We start from the raw sequence: 15,232 nt of genomic DNA on the forward strand, positions 1-15,232 counted from the left end.
CTATTTAATTACAGAATGCCTTTCATAAAAATGTGGGATAATACAGGTTTCGGCAATGCTCAGGGTGTGACTAGGGTGAGAGCCATAAAAGTGGGATCTTGTTGGAAATTGTTCGAGTTAATATCAGTCTTGGCCACGTAACACTGCAATATCCTTCTAACTACTTCGGGGTCCAGTCTGATGTTTCTTAATCTGTGGAGTCAAACCACAGCGTTTTAACCACTGACGTGTTAAGTACAGGATTGATCACAAACACACAAACTTCACAATGGATTCTCCCACTACATAAACAAATTCCACACCACTCAACATCATCTGGGGGTGAGATACTCAATGACATTCAACAAATTCTCTCTCGGCACATTTTGTACAGATGGATTTAATAAGGCCTATTTCCCCAGCCTACATTATTAGTCTGTATCCACAATCCCTAGTCACCTATCCTTTCTCTCTGTTCCAGTGCTGAAGTGCCCTGTTCAATACAGAGATGGCTGCGTTGCATATCATATTCATTGCTTTGCAGTTTCACCACTTTATATAAGGGTTTTCATTACACCATTGTGCATGCTGTACCGACTAACCAACTATAACTTTTGACAACCATATTAAATATTAGTCTAGTTTAGAAGCAATGCACTGCATAAGAATAGCACAACACTTTTAAACACATCAATATATTAATTATTGTAGGTCATAGGTATTGAACATAATCAGTATATTAGTAGAAAATCCACAGACAAATTTCCAAGGCCAAGTCAGGATGTAATACCTAAAGGAAGTATATAGGCTGCTGGTTTTGATGAGTTTAGCCTTCATCCCCCCATATCTTCACATGTAATCCTAGGGTATGTTCTGAACAGTGATACTCAGATTAGGAATGTGCACGCGCAACCCCCCCCCCCCCCCCACATACACACACTTATATAATATTCACTACATGTTCAAAGTTGAAGACAAAAAAGGCCATTTATATGCTGAAGCAGGCGTTGTGAATCTGCATTCAAATAGGAATGAAATATTTATGCCGTAAAATGATGGTACTCTTCATTGTCAATTTATTTGGACATAAAACTGCATTAGCCGCTTGGTGCATTCCTGGGCAGACGAGTCTGAACAGACACAAGCAATGAGGCGTCACATTCCCATCAGCGCTCTGGAGGAGGGGGGAGTGCCACCTGACGACAGCAAGCCGTGCACCCAGTCCACTGCACGCCCCCCTCCAACCAGCCCCCCACCAGCCCAGGGGCAGCACCCACTAGGGCTCAGTCTGATGGACACAGAAAGCACACTTAAGTCTTCAGGTTTTGCATAGGGTCAGAAATGCTTTTTACACTTTAAACCAGTTTTAGCTAAACTCAAAGTCTTGCATAATTGATACCACCAACCTGTTAATTCAACTGGTAATAAGCAGTTGCTTCTGGCATTTCCTTTTGTGATACCTTTGAGTTTTTCATTAGTATTATCAGATATTTATTTAAAATCGATTAATGTAAAATGTAAAAACAGGAAACTTTATTCTAAAACAGGATGAAGCAAGAAAAAAGCAATCAAAGTGAATAGAATATGTGAATATGCGATTATTAAGGTAATTCTTTACATAGCATTTTTCTCCATTTTATATTGATGGCTAACTTTCCAGAACAATGGCCATTTAGCACACATTGTGAAAGAAAATAGTTCAGGCTAAATTACATTATAATTTTTTAAAACATTTTAAATTGATAACGAATTTAAATTTGTAAAAACCAGATTGGACTTTTGCACCCATTCAATTATTGTTGCCTTTTTGAGAAGCAAGTGAATACATTAGACAATTTGAGCTGTGAGTAAGCTGTCTAGAGTGGGTGTGTTATGTGTTTCATCTTTGACTAATTCAGTGTTAAACTAGCCAGACAATAAATGAAAAGGTTCCTATTGAAGAAATCAGTGATGTTTGTTGAGATAGGTGGTAGTTTGTGCTACCCGTACAGAATCAACCTGCTAAAATCCCATGACAATTAAGGTGTTGTATACCACCTTCTGTTTGGATATAGGCTGAGAATATAGGACAAAACTACACAGAAACTTTGAAGGCAATGTTTCTTACTTTTTACACCACTAAATGCATTCCTGGAGCAACATGTCAAGGCAAAGGCCGCTCTATCGCTACAGCAAGGAGTGTCTAAATGTTGCCCTTCCAGACTGCACTGCCGTTACGGGTCAGCACATATTACACAATAGCAGCTCGTAAGTCTGTCTTTTACCTGTTTTTGAGCCTTTTAGTATGTTATTGAACAAAACAACAAAGAAAAGCATGCTGGAGTCCAAACAGTGTAAAAGCACATGCACCCAAAAGGGTATTTTAAACAAATGCATGTGCCAGGCTGATCTGATCATCTCCCTTTCTAGGCCAGGGAGCTTATTGTATGTCCATGCCTAAATATAAAATCAACCTCATTTTCAGTGAAATAATTATGCTTTAACATCTGTGAGAGCACCCGGGCTTGTTTTGTCTATATTATTTCATCCTCCTTTACTATAGTGGACCTAGTTGGCACACAAGTGTCTAAAAGTGTATGGTCATGTGATTCCAGCAGGCTGTCACTCCAGACCATCAGGCCTTGATTAGGAAATGGAAGAAATCCAGACAGACCTGGCACTGCAGTAACAGAGTGAAGTAAAGAGCTGCAGTGAAGGTAGCACAGGTTTGTTTAACAACTGGTGGCTTGGTTGTAATATCCCATAAATCCTGTGGCTGGAAGGTTATTTGCACAATGGACTGAGGTTCAGCGTTTTGTTTGCACATTCCCAGTGCGGCATGGTGTGCTCTGACTCATTCATTTCCTCTAAATGAATAAGCTGAGACAAATCTATTGATCTCAACTAGTCCATTCTGAAAGCTATTTTAAGATCATTATAGTATGGATGTGGTTTGCTTTTAACTTTTACACCATTAAGGAACAAGGCATCATAACAAATGTAAGAAATAATAATTTCTTTCTTAATGAAATATGCAGTATATCCATCCAGTTACACTAATCAAAACATACAGGACGCTGCTTATGAATGCATTGAAATACACGTGTAGGCTACAGGTTTTAAAATGGGGCAAATTAAGGGAATGGTTGAATTTACATTGGTGTCATTTTGTTATGATCCCTGTTTAAGTATTGTAAGAATTTCCTATCAAATGCACAAGTGAAGACCTAGAATGCCACACTCTATTGGACGCTTTTGTTACCATTGGGGAGAAAGAAAAAAGGTAAAGCTTTGATCTTATGCCTAACTTATCTTTTTGTCAATAATGTGTCCACTAGATAGGTTTCAGCATGTGTAAAATGACCTAAAGCAAGCTCACGACAGCCTTTCATCTACGAAACTATCCTTAAAAGACATTCCTGGCAGTAAGCATGTAAGGAACTCTGAAATTCCTTAAACCCATAGGCAATTTGTGGCCCCTTTTGTCTTTGGACTGAATTCTTTTCAGACTTATAGCTTCCCTTAAGAGGACAAGAGAGCGTTGGCTCCTCTCATTTAATCTCTTGCTCTTTTCTGCCACTCAGACAAGAAACCAAGGCCAATACATACTAAAGGTGTTTTGCTCCAGTTTAATGTTTAATGCTGAAATTAAACATGACTATTCACTATATTGCACCCACAACCTACAGTTAAAAACAGTTTTGGCACCTTGCACTTGAAAAGTTATTTTGTTTGTTTGTTTAGTAAGTGTTGTCAAACTATTTATTATTATTTTTATTTCTTGGCAGACGCCCTTATCCAGGGTGACTTACAACATAAGTGCAAAACAAAGTGCAAAAATACAGTTACGTAAAGGCATCAATCATTACAAATTCAATTTACTTAAAACATAGCAATTCAAAATATAATACAACACAACTATACTTACTTAATACTATACAATACTTAATTTAAGATATTCACCCTAACAGAGGTAAATATTTCAGATGCCTGAACTGAGTTAAGACAGGGGAGTGACAATATTTAGGTTTGCAACCTTATCAATATCTGTATTCAGATTTTTTTCAGGGGATTGACAAATTCAGATTATGCCTCATAAAAGATATTTTAAAAATCATAAATCAAGGTACAGACTACATCATAAAAAAGTGGGATAGAAACAAAAAGTGAATGCAGGTGTGTTGGGGGGAAGAGGGGGTACTAACTGAACAGGCAGCATTTAAAATAAAGTGTGGTAAATTCAACACAGGATTGTGATTGTGCTTCCAGTGGTAAGATTTTGCTGCCAAGTAATACGCCCTAAAGGGTGTGGATTCTGCTTCCCATTGAGGGGGGCGAGGTTTGTTCAGAGTACTGGTATGCTATTGGTTCCTGCAGGCACTTAAAATGACATTACCTGGCCAAGGTAGGTAGATAAAGACTGACAGACTGGAGAGTCTCCAGGTCTTTGTTTCTTCACCTGCTCTACAATACCTTCTTTCGCTGCTGTTGTGTAAGATTGATTTGTTTACTTTCATCTCTTAGCTAAAGTTTGTTTAAAATGTCTTAATTTAACTGAATGTATGAGCTGTATTTCTTTGCTTTGCATGTAAGCCTACTAAAATTTCAAAAAGACATGTCAGTTCTTAAGATGAGAGTTTATAAACCCTGATCATTATTTCCCCCCCCCCTTTATTTTTTTATTTATTTTTTTAAACCTTGACACATATATTTGCTTATTTGAACTAACTGATAGTTACTTCATAACTTTGTTGGATCCCAAGGAAACCACATCTTACACAGAAAAACAGGTGAGTAGCCTATCACTGAAAAGGTGAGTAAGATTAAAAAAATGTTCATCTTAAGTGAAATACAATACTTACTATTTGTTTCACTAATCTTCAAAGACAACATCTACAAAAAAATATCTGTGCAAGAGAGACCAATGGGAATCCATCATATAGGTTCTGCTGGGTTCCCAATTTATTTTCATGGTGTTCTTTCTTTTTTTGGTGGGGTGGGGGAAGCAGATACAGAAATGCCTGCAATTACTGACAGTGGAATAAATCTTCTGCAATTCACAGACTGCATTTTGATTAAAGAGAAAAATGACTTAAACTGAACAATGCATTCTGAAATGGCTAAACAGAACTCTATCAGACATTTATTATGCTAGACCTGTTTTAAATCATAAAAAGAATGAGAGGCAATTGCAATCTTCCTCAGGCAAACCTGCTGTAATTTTGTGGCTTTGATTTATTCTCAGTTTTTGTGATAAAAGTTTTGTGCGGTGGAAATACGGACAAACAGCTCGTTCATTAAAGAAAGAAAACAAGAAGAAAACAAAACACTTAAGGGAAAGGAAAAGAGAAACCAAAATGGTAGATCAAAAGAAACCCTTGATATAATATTTACATCAAACAAAAAACCTAAAGAAATATATAATTAAAAGTTATCAAAGTGTTTTATGTTTATTTGTGTGGTTTTGTAGAAACTTAAGATCAAACCGGTCCTGAAAACTTGGTCTCGATCACAAAAGAACCGGATTACACAACTCCGAAAAACCTGGAAGCAAACATGCAGGCGTGTGAGGAGGTATAGGGAAACGGGGGAAGTGTGTTTTGCAGTGTGAAAATAAATAAATAGTCCTTGTCTTGAACAGCAAAGGAGCAAAACATCTCAGAAGATGTCGACAGAGCAGGGAGGCCCGTTAGGACTTGTCTGGGAGGAGAGGCATTGCAGACGTGCCTGCAGGCGCTGACAGGGATCGGCCACACAGGTCTAGTCTTGCTCTGGGAGAGGCAGCCTGGCACTCCTTTTTCTTAAAGCAGGTTCCAGCCACAGAGAGGAGGCCTCCTTCTTAAACAAAACAGCCATTTGGTGAATCCATTACAGGCGATGGGTGTGTTTCTGAGAAACAAAGAGCTTATACATAAGGAAAGCCTCTCTTCCTCTGCTTGAATGTCTGGTTTGATGTTTTGGATGTGTCCATGAGCTCTTTAATGCTTTTACTTTGTGTGTTTGGATTAACAGTTGTCCCCCCACCGAAGAAGGACAGAAATGGTGCCAGCCTCCTCTTCAGACATGTCCATGCATTCTATCCTTCATTCCACCGGAGTCTGTGTCTTTAATCAATCAGATTTCAGTGGTGTGAAGTATAAGAGACATGGAGCTCACACTGCGAGACGTTACTGCTGATCATCATGCTGGGGAGCTGCTTCCCCCTGAGACAACACCCCCAACACACACAACATGTCACCCCGCCCCCGACAAAAACTAACAACAAAATAGGGCATGATTAATTAAAATAATAACAGAAAATCTGGTTTGTACAAGTACCTTCCAAAGAAACAACAGTGTAATTCTAAATGATTACAGAAAAAGTTCTCCAAAATTTACAACTGACCTGCTATTTTTACTCCTGTAATCCTAATAGGCTCAATGTATCACTGACTGAGTGAAAATGTACACTTTCTAAATGAATCTAGACATTTGTAAGAGTGTGAATCTAGCAAGAAACTGCTGAGAAGTACCAATTAATGTCTACTGCCTTAAGATACTTTCCTGCTGCTTTGTCATTTGAATACAGCTCTCTCTTGATACTTTGTATTTAATGGACACATTGCTGCAAGGCTGAAGCAAAAGTTTTACTTGTCCTTGTGGGGAGGAATGTATAAATCTTAATATCCAAAGCTATAGGTTTTTACAAGGACCATTTATAAAGGACAAGTTCTGCAACAAACTGTATGGAAAAAGCCTGGCTGTGGATCTTTTGTTTCTTCTCTCCCCCAGTTGTTTTTTTGTTTATTTTAATCCGTTCTCCATTGGAAAATCTGTTCACATTAAGTAAAAACAACAAAGCAAAAACACCAGATTTTGGCCTGAGGTTACGCCTTTGGTTAGGTAACTTCCCCTGACACAAACCATAATCATACCAGGCTGCCATGGTGCCTATTAGCATAAAATAAAAAGTGGCTTCAGAGTGCATTTAAATAACAATGGAAGGAAAAGCTTTCATATGCTCTGTTATGTTATGTGAGGATGCTAATTCTATGCTGCCAAATGCCATACATTTAGTTTAAATACTAGTGGGATAATAACACAGTGCGTAGTCTTTTAGAGCAATTAATGCGAGGATGATTGATACGATTCTCCTTTTAGTTGGTGCCGGATTGCCTTTGGACATTTCCAATAAAGGCCATTTCAAGCTTTCTGGCTCATAGGGAACTGATTAAAATGCATAATGGACACTGATTTTTAATCACATAAAGAAAGGGAACAGACTTTCTAATTTCACTACTGACAATGGCTTAATGATATATAGCGAAACCTACAGATCAATCAACTGAGAACTTGTAAATTGTATATTTTATTACAGCGTTAATGTCAGGGTGTGGTGGGAAGGGAGGAAATCTGACATTCAAAAAGCCTTAAATTCTATAATGACATTTTTATTTTTTTGGCCCTGAAAGTAAAAAAAACTAAAAAACACACAAAAAAATACAGTTTACCAAAAAGCATTAATGAAACAGAAGACAGGAAAATAAATGCAATAGTATGTTTTCTCACCCAACTTGAATCGAACCATCCTATATAGGACCTGACTAAAAACATGGTGTGATCATCACAATCATTTCATTAGTGAACAGAGTCAGATTCATACTAGGTCACACAAATTCACTCATTAGAGACGTAGTGAATTAAATCTTTAATCCCCTGAATTGCCCAAGCCTCTTTTTCCCAGACTCCTTCATGATGAAACAGAACCAAAGTGAATCACAAGCACTCTTACAAACCACTCATCATTCACCTAGCTTTCCTCAGTACTGGCAGGTATCCAGTCCAGCTCCGCCATTCACACCACCCTACAGTTCACTCTTCGGCATTTCTAACATATCACATTGCATTATATCACCGCTGCCCAATGAGAGAAGGCATGACATACTCATCAATCTCCCTGATACCTGAGGCAATGAAAGCCAAGTCACCTGTTGAATTTGTTTGCTAAAGAGTACTGATGCAGGGGGTCTTGACAAATAGTTTAGAGTTTTGTGGAAGCAACCACTATAAAACAAAAAAACACAAATACACTTTAATAAATAGCAGAAAAACATTCAGAACTTACAAAAATAAAGCACAAAATATAAATGCAATGGAAAAGACATCCATTGTTTGTGCCCCTTCTCACTTTAAAGGAAAATAACTAAGTTACTGCAGACACTTGGAATATTAAAAAAAAACGTTTAAATTAAACAGTCTAAGTAATTTATAAGCCTAATTTATGTGTTTTTTTAATAATATCCATTAAAGAATATAATCTACAATGTATATTTAAGAAATAATAATTTTACACACTTTACTGCCTCCTTAAAGAATGACATCATTTGCCACCCAATCAAAAAAGTCCATCACTGAACTTCCCTAAAGCAATGAAATTATAGATTTGCAGCACCTTGGCAGAATAAGCAATGATCAGTTTTCCACTACGCAATGAATAGCAACTAAGCATATGGTTGCAGAAATAAAGGAAATCTTTAAACGTACAGATGGAAAGACACAAAAAATAAACCCAGTAATTATACATAAATACCACGGACAAAAGCTTTTGCAAGAAGAAAACTTTATTTTTAACTGCTTGTCTGAGTTGGGTAGTTTGTGGTTTTGGATTTTCACTTCTCAAAACAACTGCTACTTGATTAAGGATGCCGTAGTTTCTGTTAGTCTTTCACTCACCAGCTACCCAGATCAGTAGTTTGATACTACAGGATTAGCAGGAAAAGGTGTCAACACTGAACATTAAAATAGCACTGCAAAGAGTAAATGGTAGCACTACACCACCACAAAGCAGGCTGCAGACGAAGGTTACACACAATGTAGTGGAGCAATGATATAAAGCAGGGGTCAGCCATTTCAGTTCTCGAGAGCCAGTGCAGTTGCATGTTTTATTTAATTGAAGCTATTATCAGAATAAGAAGTCAAATCACCGGCGTATTCTAGGTCTTAATCAGATGTGAATTGAACGATACCTATAAAACCTCCAGAAATTAACCCTGGGGCACAGGACTTTGCCTGCTCATGATAGAAAGTATTGTAGAATCAATGATCACTTCAATAGGATGATTATAACCTGAATTATTATAAAAGCTTGTCAACTATGGACTCAGCACCTATTGATTCGGAACAGTGAATGTAATTATTCAAGCCCAGGATTCTGTCTCGGAATTCCAGACTTTTCAGGAATTTTAAAAAGAAATAAACTTCACAACAGCTTTTGGAGATCTCAACAGTAAACATGAACACCGAAGGGCTGTTTGTATTTCTCTTGCTTTTGTTCAGCTGCTGCTTTGGTGATGACACAGGTAAGACAGCTACTGCAATAGATTGTGTGCATACGGCGTTCAAACACTTCAATAAACTGTGTTCCTGGGGTAACGTGTGGTATACAAATACTTCTCTGAAACAGTAAAAAGTGTCTCTAGGGAGATGGCAGCATTTAAGGGAATGAAAAATATTTTCTCTATTCTTTCTTTGTAATTAATTCTTATTTCCAACTTTGCCATTCCTGCATGTCTGTTTTTGTTTTACTTTATATACTGAATGTATATTGTAACGTGGCCTGGGGTTGGGTTGTAGAGGGCCGCTGCATCCCAGGCCGCGTCGTTCACTTTCTCCAAGCCAGGACTACAGAATAGTTGAAGTAAAACATACTACCCTGTCCCTTCGCATCAGGGGAGGGAACAGACAAGGGGAGACGGGTGCAAAAATGTAGTATTTAATTATTGTAGATATTTAGATGTCTGTATATAGAATGTATACAATTTCTTACACAGAAAAGTAAATTGACAAGTTATAATGTTGATCGCAGTACAGAGCCATGCTGTATTGGAAATTTCAGTACCCCCCAAAACATATTGAATTTACTCATTGCACATCAAAGTGTTATAAAGATCAGTATCAGGCCTTGCAGCCAACCTAAGGTGTGTGTGCCTGCTCCTGTATGTGCTTGGTGTTGTGTCATAGTTTTATTAGCCCTATGTTCATTTTAATATGGCAGGGCTGTGTATTTAAAATCACAGATGACTGGACAGCAACATTACTCAGTCCCTGATGGTACATCATCAATTAGGCAAGTCACTTGTCCAGGAAGTTGCTGCCTTGACTCATAATTGCACAATTCTTCTAGACTTGGCAGATGGACCAAAACAGGATGCTATTAGCTCCTTGTTTCAAAATCTGGGCAACTGCTAACAAACAGCTGTTTTACATAACAGAAGTGTGCCATGAATGTTGGCTGCGACCAACAAAAAAATGCCAATTCTGTAGTAATTACATTTTTTGTCTGATTTCCATTCTATTTTAAGTGAGTGAGGCATAATTCAGACACATTACCTTTTCAAAGTGATATCTTTAGACTGAGACTGGGGTCTTTTGATCCTAAAACGGAATGGTATCTAATGTCATTGCTCAACGGAGTCTAATTTACTTAAAGTAACAGAATTCACATATTTTTTTCTCTGGGGCACAATACAATCCACTTCGTTACTCTGCTTCCAAATAAATTCCAGCTTAAATTTAAAAATGATGAGAAACATTATCTGCTTTCACTCATTTTCTCAAAACTGAAACTTGAAAAATAACTATTTTGGAAAGGAGGTGCTTTCCAAATCAGCTGTGTCTGTCCCTCCCCACAGTTGCTGATGATATCGGGGTGCACCAGATGGAGCGGATTGCAGAGTTGCTGACCCCCGGCGAGTGCCAGGACCTCCACTCTGCCCTGACCAGCCCTGAGGAGGACATCTTCCAGAGGATGGAAAGGCTCTCTGCGGAGAACAACGATCTGGAGATCCCAGAGAGAGTGCGCCGAGACATCAGTATGGAATCGGACCCATGGATTGCTCTTATTTGCTTTATAGTAGCAGGCTTGCCCCACTGACCCCTTTACAAAACATATATATGGTTTATATCTGAATGCTATATATAGTGTTTTTTGTTTTTTTGTATCCTTTACTACAATAGCAAGGTGTTAGCAGGTGAAGCAGTATACATATTCAAATTGGTACAAGTAGTGGCTAATGGGTGCGATTTAATGCGTTATAAACAGAACGCAGAAAATTTCTTCTAATAGAATAAGGCCTGCTAAATAATCTTTCTCCAGCAGTCCAGGAAAGAAAAAAGGTGCCTTACATGCTAAGGTATCATACTTAATCAATAAATTACATACATAAAGTATAGAGTCCTGTCCCTGGGATTATTTCTGTAAATAGACATCATACAATCCACAATAGATTCCACAGCATTGTTCTGCTGCTAAAATAATTACCTATAAGACCAAATAAAAAAGTAAAAGGAATTGTAATTACTTAAGAATAACTAAACCAAAAAAGTCCTTCAATTCCGTCGGCTGGAGCCTTGAAGGCTGACGTTCCCTTCAGCTCGCTGCACAACAGTGGCCTCTAATGGCCGGCCAGGGAAGTGCAGAGCAGTGTTATTTGGAGTCTGTTAGTTCTGTCTTGGCTCTGCTGTTTGCGCTGTGGGGCTGGTACTCTTTAAAGAAGAACTTGGCCTATAGGTGCATGATTTGAAGAGTGCCTGTATGCTGTCTTCCACTCTCGCATGATAGTGAGCCAAGCTGATTAATAATTGCCTATTCCAAATTGGTTGGGATGATATTATTGTTAATAACAAACAAAAAATAAAAATAACAAATAAAATAAACATTTAAAGAAAAAGAAAAAAACTAGCTTATCCACATTAGAACTACCTGCATCTTTGCAGTTTCAGGTAGACTAACAATTTCCCAGGATTGTTGTCATTATCATGATTTTTAATTGACTGATAATTGACTTACTTAAGGTCATAAAGTCTATGAAAGAGTTGTTTTTGTTGTGTGAAGTGCATGTATGTGCATTAGTTACAGAGGAGCAGTGCAAAACCACACTGACCGAATGGCTGCTGGCTCACGGAGACCAGATGTACTACGACCGCTTATTGAGAGCTCTGCAGCGCATCGGCAGGACGGACATCGCTTTAGGTCAGACCTACCCTACATTATTTCTAAATAATGACACACAATTAAATCATACCTCTTTTGCATAGCAATTTTATATATGTAAGGGTCTTTATGGTGCAAGTCCTTCTACAAATTGTAGTGACAATACTTATTTGTGTCCAATTTACTCATTTAGAAGATAATTTACCAGGTAATAACAATGTCATTACAACGGATGCTTCCTTATAGACAGGATATCATAGACTGTAAAACCTGAGATTACTCAAACTGCATAGTGTAGGGTAGCAGTAGGGTACCACATGGATTTATTCGATTATCTACTGAAACAGTTAAGGAAGTAGTTAAAATATACACATTATACTGGTGTCTGGCAAGCACAAGAGGGCTTTGGATGAATTCCAGTCGGTGATGCACACAGTTAGGCCTATTAGAAGGGCCTATTAGATGTTGTGATAATTATTCGCTCACATCTTAAGAATAAATATACACACACACACAGTATAGTTAAAAAAAAAAAACAGCACTAATGAAAAGTTGTAGTTAAATTTGTCATATCTGTGACACTCCCATCCAAAGACATGTAGGTGGCGTCTCATTAATTTTGCAACTGTTCTGAGCACAATCCACCGGGTTCTGGTACAGTGTAGAAGAATCGCCATCACTGATTATATTCTCAGCCGAAGAGGTGTAAATTAGCTGTCAGTGGATTCAGAACAGTTGACACCAAATTCTGCGCAAACCATCTGTTCCACGCTCATCATCATTTAAACCGAGAGAGCGAATTAAAAAGAGACGAGCACCACAGCACGCACAGATCCCCTAATCAATGCAACACATGGCAGGCAATCAAAAAACTCCCGTTTCATCTGCAGCTACACGCAGAAACATCTATAAGCATGTAATTAATAGTGCTGATAACTACCTAGGGAAAGGAGTTTGTTATAGTGGCTTATTGTGCAATTTAGCCTTTTGCACGCTTTAGCCAACAGCAGTTGACACAGCTGTCTTTTATTGATTGACCACTCCATCTCCATCTGTAGGAATGGCATTTTTTCTCTTCACTCTTCTTAACTTAGAAAGAAAAAAGAAAATTCATGCCAAATATTTTGCATTTTATATATCAGAGGTGGGGAAGAACATTAACCAGGAAAAAAGCCTGAATCTACTGAAGTATGTGGAGGGCTACCACAAGCAAGCAGAGGCCATGCAGTCCCCCCTGATCCAGAAGGACCCCAGCCCCCAAACTGACAGCCAGCGCACAGCCAGGGAGAGTAAGAGAAAGCGCCCCCTACCGTGGGCCTGCACACCAGAATGAAACATTAAACAGTATGCTGTAGTAGGAAAATGTACCTTTATTATTTTATGTATATTCTTTATATTATTAATTGTTTCAGCTTCGTTTATAAAGCAAATCATTAGTTGAACTATAGAAAAAGGAGAGACTGTGCATTTGTAACAAGTTTGGTTGTTGAACTTGTGAACTGATTGTGTTTGTAATGGATCTCTTTTACTGTAGTGGGTAAAAGAAAGATTCAAATCCTAAGGGTTGAGTATGTAACTTGGAGTTTACAAGTCACACGGTGCAGTGTGCAGTAAGGTCTCTTTTACCGTAGCATTTGAAAAGAGAAAGAAATCCTAAGGGTTGCACGGTATAGTGTGAAATATGAATGTGTGTTCAGTTAAGTGTGCATTCGGGGAGTGCCTGGAATTGATTGTGGGATACTGTGTATGTTTGTATCTCAATCTCTCTCTTTATTGTGGGTGAAAAGTGATAACTTGTTTATAGGACAGAAAGTAGTACTGAGTGTCAGGACAAGGCAAAAGTGCAGAGAAATTCAGATCAAGGAACCCAATTTGTAAGGAAGGTCATAATGTATGTGTACATTTTTGAGAGTAAATTATGTTTCTTTTCATCCTCAGAGCTCTGGAATAGTCAAGTGTCTGGCTGAACTAAAACAAGCAAAGCAAATTTGGGGAATGGGTGGACTCAGGCTTGCATAGGCCACGGGTTTAATGACTGGGTTCCACTCTACAATGCATTTTAGATGCTAAAATCCAGATTTTACTTCTATACACACATACATACACAATATATGCATCATATCCTTGCACTCTCTTCCTATATTTGCACCTTTCTGTAAATGAGACAATTTTTCCTAAGGAGGGAAAACGTGAGACTGACTCTGTCAATGTGTACACTCACCTTTATTATCTGCAAGCGTGTGAAATACTAAAAGTGCTAATGTACATGACGAGACTGGAATGTATTTAGTGTAAAGATGACTAGTTAATACATTGAAGTTTCTGCCTCCCTAACTGCATTGTAGAATTACAACTAAAATAGCAGCTGTTTTAGACACTGAGGAAGGAAGAAATGATTTGTATAAGTTATCAATAACTCCTGTAACAGAGGTGGTCTTTTCTTGGTTTCCAGTAACAGAGATGAGCTGGAGTGACATGGAGTTGATTGTTGAGAGGGAACAGCTGCCACCCTATAGCAAGCAACTCAGAGACGGGCTGAAGCCCCTCTTCTACGGAATCATCTTGGGTTTCACGGGGGCCTTCCTCTTGGGGGGAGTCATCGTCCTCTTCGCCCTTCACATCTCCGAGCGGGACTGCAGGGAGCTGCTCCAGCTCTCCATACACAGCGAGGGCAGGCGGCGGCGTTGCCGCTCCAGTCAGACCCGTTTCATAGACACCCTTTACTCGTCAGACAGTGACTACCTGTCTCGAGATAACACGCCTCTCAGACACAAGAAGAGCTCCACCAAAGACTTCCATGGCTTCTTCCCTGCCTTCAGACTCGCCTCAGGGATCAAGGCCCTCAAAGCAAAGATTTACAGATAAAGGTTTCTTACAGTTCATGTTATCTGATTGTATGAAATGAAAATACAAATACTACTGTTTAAAATGACAAATGCTTCTTGGCCAAATAAAATAAATAAATAAAATGTACGTTTTCCGCTTCTCTGAGCTCATGCCTTGCACTACTATTGCCATTACTGGGAGATCAGAAGAGATACTTCCAAGAATGTTGGCTACCTAGACAATTGTAATGCCCTTCTGTCTATCCACCAACACCAGTACAATGTAGTCCCGAGTTCCTTGCAGCTGAAGTGTTCTTCTTCTACACACACATAATACAAAACACTAGATAGATTGTAAACTCCCCATGTAATCAAATAACTACTGCATTTCTGCAGATATACTGCAAAAAGAAAACCGTACGACTAGCCCCTGCAGTTGAAGATGTGAACCAAAGAACTGTAGACAAATATCTGCATG

General features: G+C 38.5%; 1 protein-coding gene across 1 annotated transcript; it reads left to right on the top strand.

Annotated features, from left to right (window-relative positions):
- Window positions 1-4,384: 4,384 nt before the first annotated feature.
- tmdd1 (transmembrane and death domain 1) lies at window positions 4,385-14,915 on the top strand. The gene is made up of 5 exons (XM_066703644.1): window positions 4,385-4,450; window positions 10,629-10,808; window positions 11,849-11,968; window positions 13,072-13,218; window positions 14,382-14,915. Exons 2-5 carry the CDS (start codon window positions 10,655-10,657, stop codon window positions 14,792-14,794), a joined length of 834 nt encoding a protein of 277 aa, XP_066559741.1. The 5' UTR covers window positions 4,385-4,450; window positions 10,629-10,654; the 3' UTR covers window positions 14,795-14,915.
- Window positions 14,916-15,232: the final 317 nt, after the last annotated feature.

Source organism: Amia ocellicauda, chromosome 5 (genome assembly GCF_036373705.1).
Source record: "Amia ocellicauda isolate fAmiCal2 chromosome 5, fAmiCal2.hap1, whole genome shotgun sequence".
NCBI classification, from domain to species: domain Eukaryota; kingdom Metazoa; phylum Chordata; class Actinopteri; order Amiiformes; family Amiidae; genus Amia; species Amia ocellicauda.